Source organism: Anolis carolinensis, chromosome 2 (assembly GCF_035594765.1).
Source record: "Anolis carolinensis isolate JA03-04 chromosome 2, rAnoCar3.1.pri, whole genome shotgun sequence".
In the NCBI taxonomy this organism is placed as follows: Eukaryota; Metazoa; Chordata; class Lepidosauria; order Squamata; family Dactyloidae; genus Anolis; species Anolis carolinensis.
This window is the reverse complement of record NC_085842.1, coordinates 201,409,971-201,427,276: the sequence shown is the minus strand read 5'-3', so window position 1 is coordinate 201,427,276 and position 17,306 is coordinate 201,409,971. Positions and strand designations below refer to the sequence as shown.

Sequence of the window (17,306 nt, the reverse complement as noted above, 5' to 3'; positions counted from 1 at the left end):
TGTAGCGGGGAGGGGTGTGTACTAGGGGTTAAACCCCCCCCCCCCCCCCGAAATTTTCAAAACCCCTCCCAATTTTTTTTTCTGGCTACGGCCCTGCGTGTATGTGTACTGTGATCTGCCCTGAGTCCCCTTGCAGAGACAAGGCAAAATATAAATAAAATGTTATTGCTGTTGCTGTTGTTGTTGTATTATTATTATTTTTTATGACACAGCAAACAAGATAGATATGCTGGATTTCATATCACAAAATCACAAGTTGAACACTTCCCAAGTGTCTAGGACTGTGTGATGATGTATTATTATTATTATTATTATTATTATTATTATTATTATTATTATTGAGATATAAGTGTAGATTATGCACAGGACCAGGCTGCTGGTGTCATTCATTTTACTAGGAAAGCTAAGCACATGATTAAGGCTTCAGTTCTATGCACATTTAACTGAATAAGAACATGGTTGAATAAGCCTGGATCATTCTGAGTCTAAGCTCCCATCTATTTTACACACTTCTCATAATTCCACTTTATAATTTCCGCTTCATTTCCAGTAATTTTGGTAAGTACTAACACTGTACATGTGTTTCTTGCTCATTCCAAAAAGAACACGCTTATATAGGGAAATTCATATGCTGCTTCTGTTGTTACAAATAGTTAATATGCATTTGTAATTAGTATCTCATGGCCCAATCCAAGGATTTTCTGTGCTAGCAAAAAGGTGTAAAAATGGAGTGTCTTGACTGTTGCTCCAGCTGAATGCCATAAATAATTGAGACACATTAGTCTTCCCATTAACTAATTTTAGTATGATTAACCATTAAGTATACTTCCCTGCATAATAGTTTCTTTAAAGGAAAGCCAAGCAGAATGCACCTATCTTTGGTGCACATTAGATTGGTCACCCCAGACACTGCAGGGTAAGTCCTTATTCACTGATCTGGTACTCCAAGGACAAGGAATCTATTTATCTTAAATTTCATTTTGTTCACTTTCATCCAATTCAAAGCTTGCAACTAGAGCTGCTTCCTTGGATTTTGATGAATAGAGGGATGTAGTTAATTGAATTCTGCCACATTCCCTTTTCAGAGGTCAACTAACTATAGCAGTTTAATATCTACACTATATATACTATGCAATGTATATTATTATTATTTTTATTTCATTTATATACGGCTTTTCTCACCCCTAGGGGAACTCAAAGTGGTTCACAACATAGTAAATGGCAAAGATTCAGTGCCTCACATCCATATAAAAGAAACATTACATGTCTAAAAGCAATCACATATAGCCATAAATTAACTCATTAAAAACTATATAAGTCATCAAACATACCATAATATATTAAAACATTGAACTTTAAAGCATTTAAACATTGCATCGATCCCATGGTTTCCTTTAGCTGCTTGCATATTGTTATCATTCATCAAATGCCTGCTTGCACAGCCATGTTTTAAGCTGTTTTCTGAATGCCAGGGAGGAGGGGGCCAGTCTATCTCACTCGGGAGGGAGTTCCACAGCTGAGGGGTCACCACCGGGAAGGCTTTGTCGCTCGTCCCTATCAGTCGCACTGTCGAAAGCAGCAGGACCTAGAGCAGGACCTCCCTGGCCGATCTAAATGCTCTAATTGGTTCATAAAAGGAGATGCATTCGGACAGGTACACTGGACCAGAACTGTTTATACGCTAAAGCCAGCATTTTGAATTGGGCTCAGTAGCAGACTGGCAGCCAGTGGAGCTGGCTCCAGTCCTTACTGGTACATCGCTCCAGTAAGGAACCTGGCCGCTGTCCATTGGACTACTTGTAGCTTCCAAACAGTCTTCAAAAGCAACCCCATGTAGAGCACGTTACAGTAGTCTATTTGAGATGTAACGAGAGCATGGACCACCATGGCCAAATCTGACTTCCCAAGGTATGGGCACAACTGGTACACAAATTTTAATTGTGCAAAAGCTCCCCTGGCTACCACCAAGATCTGGAGACCTGGCTCAGCAATGATTCCAGGAAAACTCCCAATCTGTGAACCTGTGTCTCCAGGGGAAGTGTAACTCCGTTCAATACTGGCTGTAACCCTAAACCCTGTTCAACCTTATGACTGACCAGGAGGACCTCTGTCTTTTTTGGATTCAATTTCAATTTGTTTGCCCTCATCCAGACCATCACAGCTGCCAAACACTGGTTCAGGGCCTGAACAGCCTCCTTAGCAGCAAGTGGAAAGGCATGATAGAGTTGAACGTCATCTGCGTGCAGATGACATCGGACTCCAAAACTCCAGATGATATCTCCCAGCAGTTTCATGTAGATGTTAAACAACATGGGGTACAGTACTGAACCCTGTGGGACTCCACAAGACAATGGCTGTAGGGCCAAGCAGGTGTCCCCCAACAACACCTATAGTATACAAGGTAGTATAGTATCTTGTATGCTATACATTTTACCATTTTAACATTCTTGGTCCTATCCTATAAAATCAAATCTAGTGATTTTTTTAGAGACCTCTAGTGCTAACATTCAGGGTAGGAAAAGGTAAAGGTTTTCCCCTGACGTTAAGTCTAGTCATGTCCGACTCTGGGGGTTGGTGCTCATCTCCATTTCTAAGCTGAAGAGCCGGCGTTGTCTGTAAACACCTCCTAGGTCATGGGGCCAGCATGGCTGCATGGAGCACTGTTACCTTCCTGCAGAAGCAATACCTATTGATCTACTCACATTTGCATGTTTTCGAACTGCTAGGTTGGCAGAAACTGGGGTTAACAGTGGGAGCTCACTCCTCTCTCCGGTCCCCATTTAGGGTAGTGGTCCATTGTTCCCTCTGGCAGAGAATGTTAAACATTTTATTATATTACAAATCTCATGTTTCCCTATACTGGAGCCATGGCAAGCATCAAACTGCTGAGGTAAATGTGTGTGAGGTAAATATATGACTTGAATAGAATTGCCTGCTAAGGTGACCAAAAAATCACTCTGGCTGGATCTACACTGCCCTACATCCCAGGATCTGGGCCCAGATTATCCGCTTTGAATTGGATTATATGAGTCTACACTACCAGGTAATCTAGGATAATCAGATAATCTGGGATCAGATCCTGGGATGTTGGGAAATGTAGATCCAGTCTAAGAGTCAACTGGAAAACATCTAGATCCATAAGCTTTCTTATGAGTGATTCTGATTGTATTTTTAGCCATTTTTGAGGTTTTGTCTTTATTTAGTGTTGCTTATACATTTTCTGGAAGTATTATAAATATAATCCATTTGTTGTTGCTGCTGTTAACGCTTCTGCAGAAGACAGAATAAGGGTATGCTTTGGTTTCCTTTTCTTGTAATGTTGAGCCACTGGGAAGAGTTCAAATAAATGCCATTTCTTATGTTAGACCATATGCAAGCTGTCAAGTGGACAGAAAGATTATGTACTTCAAACAGTCGGAGTTTCAGAAAACATGAAAACAGATCTGTTGTTAAGATCAATCAAAGAAAAAATCCGGGGTGCAAGGAATGGAGAGACAACACCTTTGAAAGTCATTATTTGTCAAATTCTTCAACTTCTCCCTCCTTCCAAATACCTCAGATTCTCTGCAGTTGAGAAACACTGGAAATGTTTGGTGTCTGCATTGTGACTCTGCAGGGCAAAGTCCTTTACATTTCAGGGCCAAGTCTCCGTCTTGAAATGTGTGACATAGGTGATTAATGACAAATGACTTTGCTAAATGACGGACAGAATTTGTTGACACTCACCTTGGGTTCGTAAACCTTTGGCCAGGATCTTATCGGTTTTGCTGGTGGGATAACTGAGCCGATGAAGGGGGAGAGAGAGATAGGGAAAAAGTGACAAGGATAAAGAATGGGGGGAAAGCAGCAATGACTAGTGAGAGGAGAAGCCTGCTCATTCAGTGCTCCTGGTTTCTCTGGCTGAAAAGAAGTAGAGTCCACTGAGTCAAGGCAGTAGGAAAAGGGATGTTTGGGGAAAACACCTGCTTTGTGGCACAGGCAGTTTTTCAAGCCAGTCCTTCTGTATTGCCTTGTCTCTCTGGACTCCCTCCACAGTAGCCAGGAATTTGAAAAACAGTCAGCATCTTCTCCTGCTATCACTTTCCAACACAAACACACAGGTAATATGTTGTGTAATGCTCATTATACTATCTTAAAGTTCCCAGGTTTTTCTATTAGACCCTTCTGTGCTATTTAATATATGGTACACCATATCCCTGGGGCCCCTTCAAAGCAGATAATCTGGATTTTAAATGGCTTCACTGGATACACAAAACTACGCATAATAGTGGACCCTATGGAAGTGAAGGACTTTTATTTATTTATTTATTTATTTATTCAAATAGACATGCATTTATAAGTGTTTGTTGCATACAGCGCAATAGTTTCCAGCTATTGGTGTTTCAGAATCATTTCTCAGATAATATATTTTCTTTAAGGGGTCACAATCTTCTATTTAAATAGTACATATAAAGGTATCCTAGGTTCCAAACTAATATCCGTTTCTTCCTTGTCTACAGTTCTATAGGTTCTCCTATATACATTTTTAGATTAATTTTACATTGAGATGTTAGATCATTGGATGCCATTCATTAACAAAGTTCTCTAAAAGTTCTCATCTTAAGAGTAGTTATTTTATCCATTATCAACAAATCTGTAATGTATTTTCCCCATTCTTCTAAGGGAGGTATCTGAGGTTTTCCAATATCTAGCCTATGCCACTTGGGCTACCACTGTCACGTAGAACATAATTTTTCCGAATTTCCTTTCTAGTTCTTCATCGGGCATGTTCAAAATGTACGTTTGTGGTGTCATTTTGAAAATTATGTTTAATATCTTTTCGAAATATACATGAATCTGTTTCCAGTAGTTGTTTACTTTGTTGCACGACCACCACATATGGTAAAACGTGCCTTTTTCTTTCCCACATTTTCAACATTTGTCAGTGCAATTGTACATCTTTGCTAATCTCTCTGGAGGGTGCATTTTGTAGACATTTTATTTTAGGTTTTGACATGCTGAGTACCTCATTCTTCTCTTCCATGTCTTTTCCCATTGGGCCATTTTTATCTCTTGGCTATGTTTTGAGCCCATCTAACCATCAAGTCTTTTACTACTTCCTCTTCCGTGTGCAAAGTCAGCAGATGTTTAGGTATATATGATATAAGTCCTTTTGGTTTCTGGAACATCGCCACATCAAACCATGTTTTTGCAGTCCGAAAGCCCAAGTTTCTAAGTTGTTTTTTTAAATTTCTCACACAGCTATCTATATAGAAGCCCATTGCATTTAAGACCCATTTGGTTCAGTACTTCTTGGGGTTTCATTTCTGAGTTTACTAAGTCGGTCTGGATGAGCTTCCTGTAAGTTAACCATTTCCCTTGTAGGATGTATTCCCTTTTGCACTATGCCTCATGTAGGGATATCCACTCCGGTGTCTTTGTGTAAATTCTTTTTTTTTATATCTGTTCCAGGTGTTTAGAATTGGTCTCTGTATGTAATGGTCATTAAATAGGCCTGTTGGTTTGGCCTTTTGTATGTCCAAATATGCATGCCATCCAAATGGGAGATTTATGCCTTCTAAATCTAATTGCTCATTGTCTTCAAGGGTCACCCATTCTTTAATCCAGTCCAAACAGTACGCATGAAAGTAGAGTTGTAAATTTGGAAGAGATAAGCCACCTCTTGAAGTGAAGGACTTCTGTCCCCCAAAATGTCTTGAAGTTATGTTGGAGAGCCCTGAAAATGTGTAGAGAGGACCTATTTTGTTGGGCATGGATAAATGAAGCCACAGATACTGGTCCTGTGAATACAGGGCTTGTACTGTATAATTTATTAAACGTGGTGGGTAACAGTGAGCAAGAACAGTAGACTTTTGAATTCCATGTCACAACATCCTTGTCAATGGAGGCTATGGAAACCATTATCCACAGATAGTCACAAATAATTGCTATACTATATACAATTTTTTAAAAGAAAAATTAATGCTAAGTGCAAGTTCTCACTGGATTTTCATGAAGCTACAGAATGTGAGGAGAGCAGAGTAACATTCCTCCTACACTCCCAATACAAAATACGTGGCACTTGCTTCAAATGCTGATTGGGAAAAGCTCCCATTTAAAACAGCACATTTAGGATAACATGTGGAGTGTATCTTTTACATACATACACATTGTAGGAAATCCTGGGATTTTTAGTTTGTTAAACCAGTTTTCTTTTGGAGAACTGTAGTTTCAAAGAGAGCTCTTCAAGAGTAGAGTGTGGTTTTCAAACTTTGGTCCTCCAGGTATTAGCTCCCAGATTACCTAAGCAATGGCCAAGATGGCACAGGCATTTGGAGAGCTGAAGTCCAAAACATCTGCAGGACAAAAGTGTGGATTCACTGTTCTAAGAGTTTATGTTCCTTGTCTTCAACTCTCAGGGTTCTTTAAGACACAGCCAAACAATGAAAGTAGCAGCAAACTGTAGTGCAACTACATGTATAGGGTGCATCTACACTGTAGAATTAATGCAATTTGACACCACTTTAACTGTCACGGCTCACTGCTAAGCATTCATGGGAGTTTACAAGGTATTTAGGGAAGTAGCTGTCATATATATTTCACCTGTCTGCTTGCACTCCTGTAATAATTTACAAAATTTAGAATTTGTCTTGCACATTTGTGAACTGTTCAAAGCACTATACCTGTAATCGAATGACTCCTCCTAATGTCGCGATGAAGCAAACAAATATTGTTATATCCAATTACATATGGGAGATGTATTAAGGCATGGCAAAAGTCACCCATTGCTTTTATGCCTCCGGTTAAGATCTGAATGAGAAACTTCCAGCTCAAACTCTTATCCATTAACCTACATGTGTCCTTTTTGCAGTAGAATAAAAGATCAAATTACATCATTTCCATCAAGTGAAAATATGGGTGAAATTTTCTTCCTTCCTCCTGTGAACATTAGCTATTCTGTCATTAAAGTTATTTTTATCTTAGCTTTTCTTTTACACCACTTCTTTATGTTGTACCAGAAGGACTATGATGCAGCACTTTTCTCTTTATGGTGCTTCTATTTCTTGCCATGAGGCACCCACAGTAAATCTAACTTTAGCAACATTGCATAACATCATAGAGGAGCTGTGAACCAGGAAGCCCCCATTTCATAGATTGCCCTTGACATGAACTCATGAAATAGCTTCAAGTTCTAGGTCAAAATGCAATTGTTTGGCCAACTAAATCAGGCCCATTAAATAAATGGGACTTGTCCTGTCAACACTTACATAACCTCGTACAGCTTAATGAGTAGGCAAAGAGTCTGCATCTCGTCTGAAATCCTATGGCTACTTCCTGCAGAATTTCTGGGTTTAACAAGACCCAGGACCTTTTCAGCTCCAGTGGTTCTCAACCGGGGGTCCCCAGATGTTTTTGGCCTTAAACTACCAGAAATCCTAACAGCTGGTAAACTGGCTGGGATTTCTGGGAGTTGTAGGCCAAAAACATCTGGAGACCTCAGGTTGAGAACCACTGTGCTAAGCATTTAAAGGCCGTTCCCCTAAACTACAAGCCCCAGGATTCTGCAGGAGACAACCACAGGATTTCACATAAGATGCAGACTCTTTGCCTGTGCTTTAGGCTCTAGTGTGACATTGATCTTAGTCTCTTGCAATTGAATTTGCTTGCACTTGCAATTGAATTTAGTTCCCAGTGTCACAGATTCCTGTTTACAGTCTAATCTAAATCTGGCTGAATCCCAGTGAGAGAAGAGCCTCTGAATCAATGGAACCTATACTGCTGACTTATCAGAGTCTCGTTAATTCAATAGGTCTGTTCTAGAGTGGAACTACAGTGGGCAAGGTTCTGGAGCGTATAGTAGTCTCCAGTTCTAGTGGTTTGTTGATTAAACATATTCTGAATCCATTTCAATCTTGCCTCAGGCTGGATTATGAGATACAGGTAATCTTGGGTGCCTTAGTGAATGATTTATGCCAGGAACTGAACAGAAGGAGTGAGTCCCTTCTATTTTGCTGCACCTCAGTGACCTGGTGGATTCATGTACTGCTTGCATCCAGGGTATCTAACTACCTTGTTGCATGTGTCACCTGAATCTCTGCGGATCACAGTAATCCCAGCACCACCTGTTCAGGAGGCATGGGGACCTATTGCCCACGCCTTGCACCGTTCCGGCTTCCTCACATGTGAGGAAGCGTCTGCCAGCCAGTTTGCCCCATTGAGAGCAATGCAACATGGGAAGCTTTCCATGTTGTTGCCAGAAACTTTTTAAAGACTGGTTCTGCCACACTTTTACCCCGGAGGTGCCCCGGGAGTACTTCTTCCACGTATAGTGGAAGCTAGTGGGCTCTATGACAAAGCTGCGGCCCAACTGGAGTTACCGCCAAAATCTGCCATGTATGATGAGGTCATAAAAGAACATATATCGCTATATCAGTGGTTCTCAACCTGTGGGTCCCCAGGTGTTTTGGCCTACAACTCCCAGAAATCCCAGCCAGTTTACCAGCTGTTAGGATTTCTGGGAATTGAAAGCCAAAACATCTAGGGACCCATAGGCTGAGAACCACTGCCCTATATGATCCAACCCAAGTTTTAAGATATACTTCAGAGGGGTTTATCTTAGTTGTATCACTATCAAAGGCAAATTTACTGGGGGAGAGCCTTTTTGCTAACTACTCTCAAGCTGTGGGACTTTCTTCCATGGCCGGTCCTGTTGTCTTTCCTTTGAACAACATCTGGAGGGCCACGACCCCTACCCATTTTAGGCCAATAATATTACCAGAGTTATTCTGAAGCACACTGAGTGTTTGTCTTTGCAGGTTTATGTCCTTGGCTTCTCTGATCGCATTTTGAAATTGCTCAAGTACACAAAAGGCATTATGACTCCCTTTTCAAGTTGCCTATGACTATTGTTTCAAACAATTTCCATCCTTTCTGCAATTTCCTGTAGATGTTATTTGATTTCTCTTATAGTAGCCTCCTGCTCTGTTTTCTCAGAGGGACATTATGGTACCTTCCTTGTTGGCTTTGTAGTGTGAAATGAAGGCTTTAAAATGTAATCTTTTAACTCTTAAGAAGGGCTTTACATTTTTATAGAGATTATTTTATGTTTTGCCCCATACTCTGATGTTGATATTGTTAATAATATAGGTTGAGTATTCCTAATATGAAATGCTTGTGTTGAGGCTCAGTGCCCAAAAATCTCTAGTATCTATTTCCAATCTGACACTAGAAATGAGATTAAAATACAATAGTTTAATTCGCAGAATTACCCTAAGCGGTGGGTGCAATAGCAGAGCACCACACTTGGGTTTTATAGTTGACCAGAGTGATTGAAATGAACATGCACATATATGCAACCAAACCTTTTCCCCTGCCTTCACTTCTCCTTCCCAGCTCTGTCCTCAAATTCTGCTCCCTCCCCCCCTCTGTTCCTAAACAATCCTGTTTTCAAAAACATTTCTTCTGTGCTTCCCAGTATCAATCTCTTCACCTCAGATCAGAAGTGTTTTGGATTTGGGATTTTTTCAGATTTTGGAATATTTGCATATATTTATTTATTTCATGTCAAATGTATTGCATAAATCAGTATAAAACTGATAAAATAAAGGGAGCATAAGCGACTAAATAATTTTAGACCAAAAACAGACAACAGCAACTGCATTGTCTGTAGCTTTAAATAGTTCTTCCTCTGTGTATGAGGCTCAACCTGTGGTTCCCCAGGTGTTTTTGCCTAAAGCTCCCAGAAATCCCAGCCAGTTTACCAGCTGTTAGGATTTTTGAGAGTTGAAGTCCAGAACATCTCTGGACCCACAGGTTGAGAACTACTGCTTTAAACATTTCCCATGCCCAGAAAATAGATATGACCCTCCTCTTTGCTGGGCTTTAGGATTTTAGAGAGTTGTTTCCTCTAGTCTTGCACTGGATTGTTTTAGTACAGTGTATATTTAACTGAAGATATTATTTGTTACTGTTTTATTACTTGTTATTTTAACAATTTGCATATTAAACACTTGATTTTATGATGATTGTTAGATTTTTTTGTGTTAGAAGTACAGTAGAGTCTCACTTATCCAACGTTCTGGATTATCCAACGCATTTTTGTAGTCAATGTTTTCAATACATTGTGATATTTTGGTGCTAAATTCGTAAATTCAGTAATTACTACATAGCATTACTGTGTATTGAACTACTTTTTCTGTCAAATTTGTTGTATAACTTGATGTTTTGGTGTTTAATTTGTAAAATCATAACCTAATTTAATGTTTAATAAGTTTTTCCTTAATCTCTCCTTATTGTCCAACATATTCGCTTATCCAACATTCTGCCGGCCCATTTACGTTGGATAAGCGAGACTCTACTGTAGCAGTATGTTGTAATTTACAGTATTATTCAGGTGAAAGGCACAAGGGGGTGCTAGACAGAGAAGCATAGTCCATTTCACAAGAGGGATGGCAACAGGGTTAAAGGAATAAAACCGTTTCACCCTATTTTCCAGTTATTGCCCCCACCCATGTCACCGTAGTGGAAACAACCCTCGTTTATGACATGGAGAGGAGAGGGAATAACCAGCGAAAAAGGGGTGAAATGGTTCAACTCTCTCTGTAAAATGGACTATCCTTCTGTCTAGCACCCCCCTGTGGTCTCCGCCTAGATAATGGAACAGTACCTAATTTTCTTTGGTGAAGGTTTGTATCCTCTAAGATGAGTAAGAAATCTATTAATATTGCATAATTAAAATTGAATAATTTTAATTCCTTGCCTGAGAAAACCTATGAAATTCATGGGGTTATCGTAAGTTGCCAGGCACATACAGACACCACAAGCAAGCTGCAGATAGAAGATGCCATAGAGGAGGCAGCATTCCCCCTTCCTTTGCTTTCTCTCTCCCAGAAAAGGATGTCTCTTTGTCAAATGCCTTTGCTCCAACTCTGCCTCTTATTTTACATAACTATGTCATCTATAAACAAAGGCATAATGACTCATTTTCTTTCAAAACTATTTTATTCATGTGTAGATTTTATTGAATAAAACCTGTCAATCAGGACATAGCACCAACCTAGAGAAATGAGGATGATTGACAGCCCAATCTTGATTATGTTTACTCTGAAGAAGTGTTACAGCGGCCCCCATCTACACTGACTATTTAATGCAGTTTGAAGCTAGATTCAAACTATAGCAGCCAAGATTCAAACTGTGACAACCAACTCCCACAAATGTGCATGAACTAAAGCCCTTTATGTACACCAGTGCTCTGTGGTTTGTGTAATCAACATCCGGGCCTCAAACTAGTTTCAGGATTTTCCATGCAACCACCTGTACTATGAAGCCACTTTATTCAATACCAGTTTGAAACTGCATTACATACATAGTTAGTGTAGATGGGACCTGAATTCCATCTTATACCAGAGCAAGACTTGTAAAGCTATACTTTCTTAATTTGGGAGTAAATTTCAATTGGACGTAGCGGTGTTCATGAACAGACTTGGTATATGCCTAAAGTAGGAGTCTCCTAAAGCACTCTGCTTGTTATTGTGTGCCTTCAAGTGTTTCAGTAATTTATCTTTCCTTCCAATATTTCCTGCCTACATCAAAGAGAAAAGATACTACTACGTCCCCCCAAAACACTGCTTCTGAAATGGATGGATTATCTAAATTAGGGCTCCTTTAACATTTTCCACTCACAACCTTTTTCCACCTGATACATTTTTACATGATCCCAGGTATATAGGCATATAAAGTAAGTTTAAAATGCAAGCACTTACTGATAATAGATAAACATTTGCAAAGCTTGCTAAACAGGCTGGTTTTCCTTTTTTGTGGAGTACAGCTGAAACATCTTCTGCAGAGTCCACCTTGCACACTGTTGCTAACAGATTTGTGTAAATGGGTGGCATTCAGAAACGTTTTACTGTTCCTAATTTTTTGGCCCCAACATTGACCTAAGGGGACCCCATTTGGGCCCAGGACCCACAGTGTAAGTGATCTGAATCAGTGATTTCCAAATCCAGGTCCTCCAGGTGTTTTGGACTTCAGCTCCCAGAAACCTCAGCTGCTTTGGCCAATGATCAGGGATTCTGGAAGCTGCCATCCAAAAACATCTGGAGGATGAGAGTTTGGAAACCCCCGATGTAATAAATGGCGAGAACAAAATAATGACAACACGGGACATAATAGTACTTGGAGGGGAGGGCTCTTACTGCATGAAAATGATACATGCAACAGTGTTTTAAGTCCCCCAGTGTTTAGTGGGGCTTACCTCCAGGAAAGTATATACAGGATTCTAGCCTCTGGTTCCATGAACTGCAGAGCCATTTTTAAGGCATGGAGGAATCGATTGACAGGCTTGCAGATGGAGGGCAAATTCAGTTACTATCCCAACATCCTGAAATGTGAGGACTCTTTACAGGCACAATGTGTACTTAGAAATTCCCTTACTCTCATGTTATGTACCAATAAGATAGACCGCAGGCAGACTTCCCTACTCTTGGGAGAACTCAATGAGAACCACTTTCTTAGCATTGCTTAATGCTTGGACATTTTTGCATTTGTGACTGATAAATGTCTGAGAAGGCTAAACTACATAGGATTCCTGGTTGTCCATTTTTTCCATCTAATGAGGGGGGTCACAAAACCCAATCTTGTTGAGATAGAAGCCATCGTCTCCCCACATTCCAGTGCCTATGTCTGATTCTGACTGAAATCAATTGAAGTACAGGGTGGACCAAAAGTCAAGAGGCAGAAAATCCCACAATATCTGCTTTGAACTGGGTTATCTGAGTACACACTGACATATATTTCAGTTCAAAGCAGAAAATGTGGGATTTTATTCAACGGTGTGAAAGGGGCCTTAGTCAAAAGGAATGACCTAGTCTTGAAAGGATGCATGTCTCAAAAGAGCTTGACAAGTCTGGAAAGCTGTGATCTAGCCAGATAACCCAGAATATCAAAGCAGATAATCCACAATATCTGCTTTGAACTAAGGCCCCTTTCACACAGCTAAATAAAATCCCACAATATCTACTTTGAACTGGGATATATGGCAGTGTGGACTCGGATATCTCAGTTGAAAGCAGATATTGTGGGATTTTCTGCCTTGATATTCTGGGTTATACGGCTGTGTCGAAGGGCTCTGAGTTATCTGGAGCCCTACCTCACAGCCATATAACCCAGAATATTAAGATAGATAATCCCTAATATGTGCGTTGAACTGTATTATCTGAGTCCACATTGCCATATAATCCTGTTAAATGTATATGTTTAAACAGCTGTGTGGAAGGGGCCTGAGTCCACACTGCCATATAATCCAGTTTAATGTGGATCTTATACAGCTGTAGAAGGGGCCTCAGACTTCATGACCTGGTCCTGAAAGGATGCCTGTCTCAAATGAGCCTGACAAGTTTGTAAAACTCCTCTCTAGACCCTACAAGCAGGCCAAAAGAACCCCAAGCCGCCCCCCCCCCCCCCCGCATCCATGGCAGCAGGAGGTGAGGGCTCTTCTCCCTTCCCTTCAGGCCCCTAGCCCAAAAAAAAAAAAAATTCAGGAGGGATTGAAACTCCCCCCCCCCCCTTGATATTCTGGGTTATATGGTTGTGTGGAAGGGCAGTGTGGACTCATTTAACCCAGTTCAAAGCAGATATTGGGGATTATCTGCCTTGTTATTCTGGGTTATATGGCTGTGTGGAAGGGCCCAGAGTCCCTCCAGAACTAGAAACACTATCTCAACCAAATTTGGATTATTCACACAGACCGAAAGGTCCCAGGTTCAAATCCCGGGAGCGGAGTGAGCAGCCGCTGTTAGATCCAGCTTCTGCCAACCTAGCAGTTTGAAAACATACCAATGTGAGTAGATCAATAGGTACCGCTCCGGTGGGAAGGTAACAGCGCTCCATGCAGTCATGCCGGCCACATGACCTTGGAGGTGTCTATGGACAACGCCGGCTCTTCGGCTTAGAAATGGAGATGAGCACCAACCCCCAGAGTCAGACATGACTGGACTTCACGTCAGGGAAAACCTTTACCTTTACCTTATCATTACCTACTTGTCTACCAATTTACATGGCAGTAGCTGCAATAGCTGACATAGTGGAAGTGATAAAAGTTGGTCTGCCCATAGCTGGCAGGCAAAGCCTAATTCGGGGGGCAGAGGGAGTTGGATTTGATCTGGATTGCTGGTGGAAACTGAAGTGTCTCCTAGGCCCCTTCCACACTGCACTATATCCCAGAATATCAAGGCGGGAAATCCCACAATATCTGCTTTGAACTGCATTATCTGAGTCCACACTTCCATAGTTTTAAAGCCTTGTGACTTGAAGGTTGGGTTTCTGACCTGAAGGCTGCCAGGTTCGAATCCTACCCGGGGAGAACGCGGATGAGCTCCCTCTATCAGCTCCAGCTCCATGTGACATGAGAGAAGCCTCCCACAAGGATGGTAAAAACATCAAAACATCCGGGCATCCCCTGGGCAACGTCCCTGCAGACGGCCAAATCTCTCACTCCAGAACCAACTCAGGTTGCTCCTGACACGGAAAAAAAAAAGTTCATCCACCCAAACATCCAATTCACCATGGAATAAGAAAAGGAAGGAAAACTGCCATTTCTATATGTTCTGGTCATCCGCAAACCCAATCAACAATTGGGCCACACAGTTTACAGAAAACGTACACACACAGATAGATACCTTCAAAAAACTCCAACCATCACCCAAGTCAAAAAAGAAGCACAATCAAAGCCCTGACAGACCGTGTACAAAGAATCTGCGAACCTCACCTCCTTCAAGGTGAACTAAACCACCTAAACTGGGTTCTACAGGCCAATGGATACTCCACCACAGACATCAGAAGAGCTGCAAGGGCAAGAACAAGCCATGAGAGTCAAGACAAAGATCCACCCAGAGGAAAGGTGTTCTTACCATACATCAAGGGAACCACTGACCGCATAGGCAAACTGATGAAGAAGCACAACCTACAAACTATCTACAGACCCACAAAGAAAATCCAACAAATGCTACGGTCAGCGAAAGACAAGAGGGATCCTCTCTCCTCTGCAGGAGTCTACCATGCAGCTGTGGACAAGTCTACATCGGGACCACCAAACGCAGCGCCCAAACATGAGTCGAAGAACATGAAAGGCACTGCAGACTAACTCAACCAGAGAAATCAGCCATAGCAGAGCACCTGATGAACCAACCTGGACACAGTATATTATTTGAGAACACAGAAATGCTTGACCACTCCAACAACTATCATGTCAGATTACACAGAGAAGCCACTGAAATCCACGAGCATGTGGACAACTTCAACAGAAAGGAGGAAACCATGAAAATGAACAAAATCTGGCTACCAGTATTAAAAAATCAGAACAGTAGATGGGAAGCAACACTCTGAGGGCAGAGGAGCCCCAAGGACAGCTAATGACTTTGAACAAAGGATGCCCCCCAGGCAAGAGACAAACCTTTCCAATGCTAATTAGGGTGATTAATTGCAACATTAACGCTGGCTTCCAACTGACAAAGGACTCTTGTCACACCCTGGACTCTCCATAGATATATATTTACCTTCCTTGCCTAGTTTATCCATGCCTCACAACCTCTGAGATGCCTGCCATAGATGTGGGCGAAACGTCAGGAGAGAATACTTCTGGAACATGGCCACACAGCCTGAAAGACATACAACAACCCTCAAAGTAGATATTGTGGGATTTTCCGCCTTGATATTCTGGGATATAGGTTCTGTGTGGAAGGGCCCTGGGTTATCTGAAAGCCCTTCCACACAGCCATATAACCCAGAATATCATGTCAGATAATCCCACAATATCTGCTTTGAACTGGGTTATCTGAGGGCTCTTCCACACAGCCATATAACCCAGAATATCATGGCAGATAATCCCACAATATCCGCTTTGAACTGGGTTATCTGAGGGCTCTTCCACACAGGCATATAACCCAGAATATCATGTCAGATAATCCCACAATATCCGCTTTGAACTGGGTTATCTGAGGGCTCTTCCACACAGGCATATAACCCAGAATATCATGTCAGATAATCCCACAATATCTGCTTTGAACTGGGTTATCTGAGGGCCCTTCCACACAGGAATATAACCCAGAATATCATGTCAGATAATCCCACAATATCTGCTTTGAACTGGGTTATCTGAGGGCCCTTCCACACAGGCATATAACCCAGAATATCATGTCAGATAATCCCACAATATCTGCTTTGAACTGGGTTATCTGAGGGCCCTTCCACACAGGAATATCACCCAGAATATCATGTCAGATAATCCCACAATATCTGCTTTGAACTGGGTTATCTGAGGGCCCTTCCACACAGGCATATAACCCAGAATATCATGTCAGATAATCCCACAATATCTGCTTTGAACTGGGTTATCTGAAGGCCCTTCCACACAGCCATATAACCCCAGTATACCAAAGGCAGAATAACTCACAATATTAGAAAATGTGGGATTTGGTTCAGATGTGTGGAAGGGGCCCCAGAAGAACCCTGAGCCCCCCTTGATCCGTGGAAGCAGGGGGCTCGGGGTTAGGTGGCTAAACGTGGGGAGGCTAAAGGGAGCCCGGGTCAAAGGTTGAGCGCAAGGAGCTGAGGGCCCCTCCCCCCCTTCCTCTCTCTCTTCTGGCCCGGGGAGCCTTTAAGGGGAGGGGGCAGCGCCTGGAAGGCTCGGCTCCGGGGCGAGTGGGGATTGGGCCGCCTGAGGCAGAGCAGAAAGGGCGGGGGGGGGGTGAGCCGCGAGCCACAGTGGGCTCTTTAAAAACAGGGGGAAGCCTCACCTCGCGCTCTGAAGAGTCTGAGGCGAGTGGGAAAGCGAGAGAGGGAGAGAATCCCCTGCGAGTGAGGAGGCAGCCTCCCCGCCCTTTCTGCTGCTCTGCTCTGCTCTGCTCTGCTCGGGGAGGATGGTAGGGGCGACGGAGGGGCGGCTGGGCTCCTGCCTCTTCTTCCTCCTCCTCTTGCTGCCCGGGGCCAAGCAGAGCCCGGAGCCCGCCGGCTGCCAGCTTCACAGGAAAGTAAGTAAGTTCGCGGTGGAGAAAGGGGCGAGGGGTTGAGGAAGAGGAGGACGGGGAATAAGAAGCAGCCCCCTCTCCCGCCTTTGTCGCGCCTGCTTTTTGAAACCAGGAACAGCACGCCGCGCGCCTCCAGAGTTTAGTTGAGTTTCCACTTTGCGGGGGAAAGTTTGTCTGGAGTTGCGCGCGGGTCGGTTTGTCAGCAGGGAGGGAGGGGGTGAAACTTCCACCCGCCCCAAATGACTTTTCAGGTCAATGGCCCCTTCCACACAGCTGAATAAGATCCCTTATTAGAATCCTAGA

At 42.4% G+C, this 17,306-nt stretch overlaps 1 protein-coding gene across 4 annotated transcripts in view; it reads left to right on the top strand.

Moving 5' to 3' along the window:
• trabd2a (TraB domain containing 2A) overlaps positions 1-17,306 on the top strand; it is a 143,779-nt gene that overhangs the window by 46,052 nt on the left and 80,421 nt on the right. For 3 of the 4 annotated variants that reach the window (XM_008118690.3, XM_008118689.3, XM_008118691.3), the window contains exon 1: positions 16,872-17,006. The exons of the other annotated variant lie outside the window; for it this stretch is intronic. In XM_008118690.3, coding sequence (XP_008116897.2) covers positions 16,896-17,006 — 111 coding nt within the window. In that variant the 5' untranslated portion in view covers positions 16,872-16,895. Of the gene's footprint in view, positions 1-16,871; positions 17,007-17,306 lie in introns of those variants that run through there. 4 annotated transcript variants of the gene reach the window in all.